This window comes from Dipodomys ordii, unplaced genomic scaffold (genome assembly GCF_000151885.1).
Source record: "Dipodomys ordii isolate 6190 unplaced genomic scaffold, Dord_2.0 Scaffold6838, whole genome shotgun sequence".
NCBI classification, from domain to species: Eukaryota; Metazoa; Chordata; class Mammalia; order Rodentia; family Heteromyidae; genus Dipodomys; species Dipodomys ordii.
The window spans coordinates 1-989 of record NW_012274051.1 but is presented as its reverse complement, the minus strand read 5'-3'; the positions used below and the strand labels follow the sequence as shown (position 1 = coordinate 989).

General features: G+C 71.9%; 1 protein-coding gene across 1 annotated transcript; it reads left to right on the top strand.

The window, feature by feature from the left end:
* Positions 1-12: 12 nt before the first annotated feature.
* Positions 13-809, top strand: LOC106002296 (PHD finger protein 21B-like; the record flags this gene model as incomplete). The annotated part of the gene is made up of 3 exons (XM_013037192.1): positions 13-134; positions 272-458; positions 734-809. Coding segments are annotated over exons 1-3 (385 nt in total), but the record flags the coding sequence as incomplete, so codon positions are not given.
* Positions 810-989: the final 180 nt, after the last annotated feature.

Here is a 989-nt window from a genome sequence, read left to right as displayed (position 1 = left end):
CAGGGCACGGCCATGCACGCTGCCCCTGGTGGGCCTGGCCAGGGCCGTCATCGCTCCCTGGAGCCCCGGGCTGCCCAGCCTCGCAGGAAGGGGGTCCTCTTTGTGCCCCTCCCCTCCCCTGGCTGTGCAGCCAGGTGTGACGCCCCCCGGTGTGGGGGTGCTGGGGCGCCCCTCCCCTGCCCCCTCCTGGAGCCTGCGCCCGGTGGTGCCCTGAAATCCTGACCGGCCCATGGGCTTTCTGCTGCGGCCCGGCCCTCCCCTTCCTTCCTAGCGCTGAGCCGCTCCCACCCTCCTTCCAGACCGAGAGCACTCATGAGGAGCACTGTGCGGCCTGCAAGCGAGGAGCCAACCTCCAGCCCTGCGGCACCTGCTCAGGGGCCTACCACCTCAGCTGCCTGGACCCACCCCTCAAGGCTGCGCCCAAGGGCGTGTGGCTCTGCCCCAAGTGCCAGCAGAAGGTGTGTTGGGGCCACCGCGTGGGCCCTGTCGGGGGGGGCACAGGAGGGTGGCCAGCAGGCTGAGAGCTCAGGCCTGTGAAGTGTTGTGTGGGGCTTTGCCCGGTGAGGTGCGGTGCCCAGCTGCCCCTTGGAGCCGTTCTTGGAGCAGCTTCCGGGCCGAGCTGCCAGGGCCCCCACCCAGGTCACGTCGGGGAGCCTGGGGCTCCCCAGGGTCACTTGGCCTGGCCAGCAGGGCCATGCCTGGCTGCATGCTCATTTCCTCTCCCGCCCTCCAGGCCTTAAAGAGAGACGAGGGGGTGCCCTGGACCGGGATGCTGGCCATCGTGCACTCCTACGTCACCCACAAGACAGGTGAGGCGGGCGGGCCGGGCTCTGCGGGCCCCACGGGGCTGGGCGTCACGGCTGGCCGCGGTACCCAGCGCAGAGCGTGGAGAAGAACCGGCCTCGCGCACCCCAAGCCGCCGGCCCCTGCGGGCGGGAGGCGCGGGTGTCGGTGTGCTTGCTGGCCCCGGCCCTCACCCCCCCCCCCTC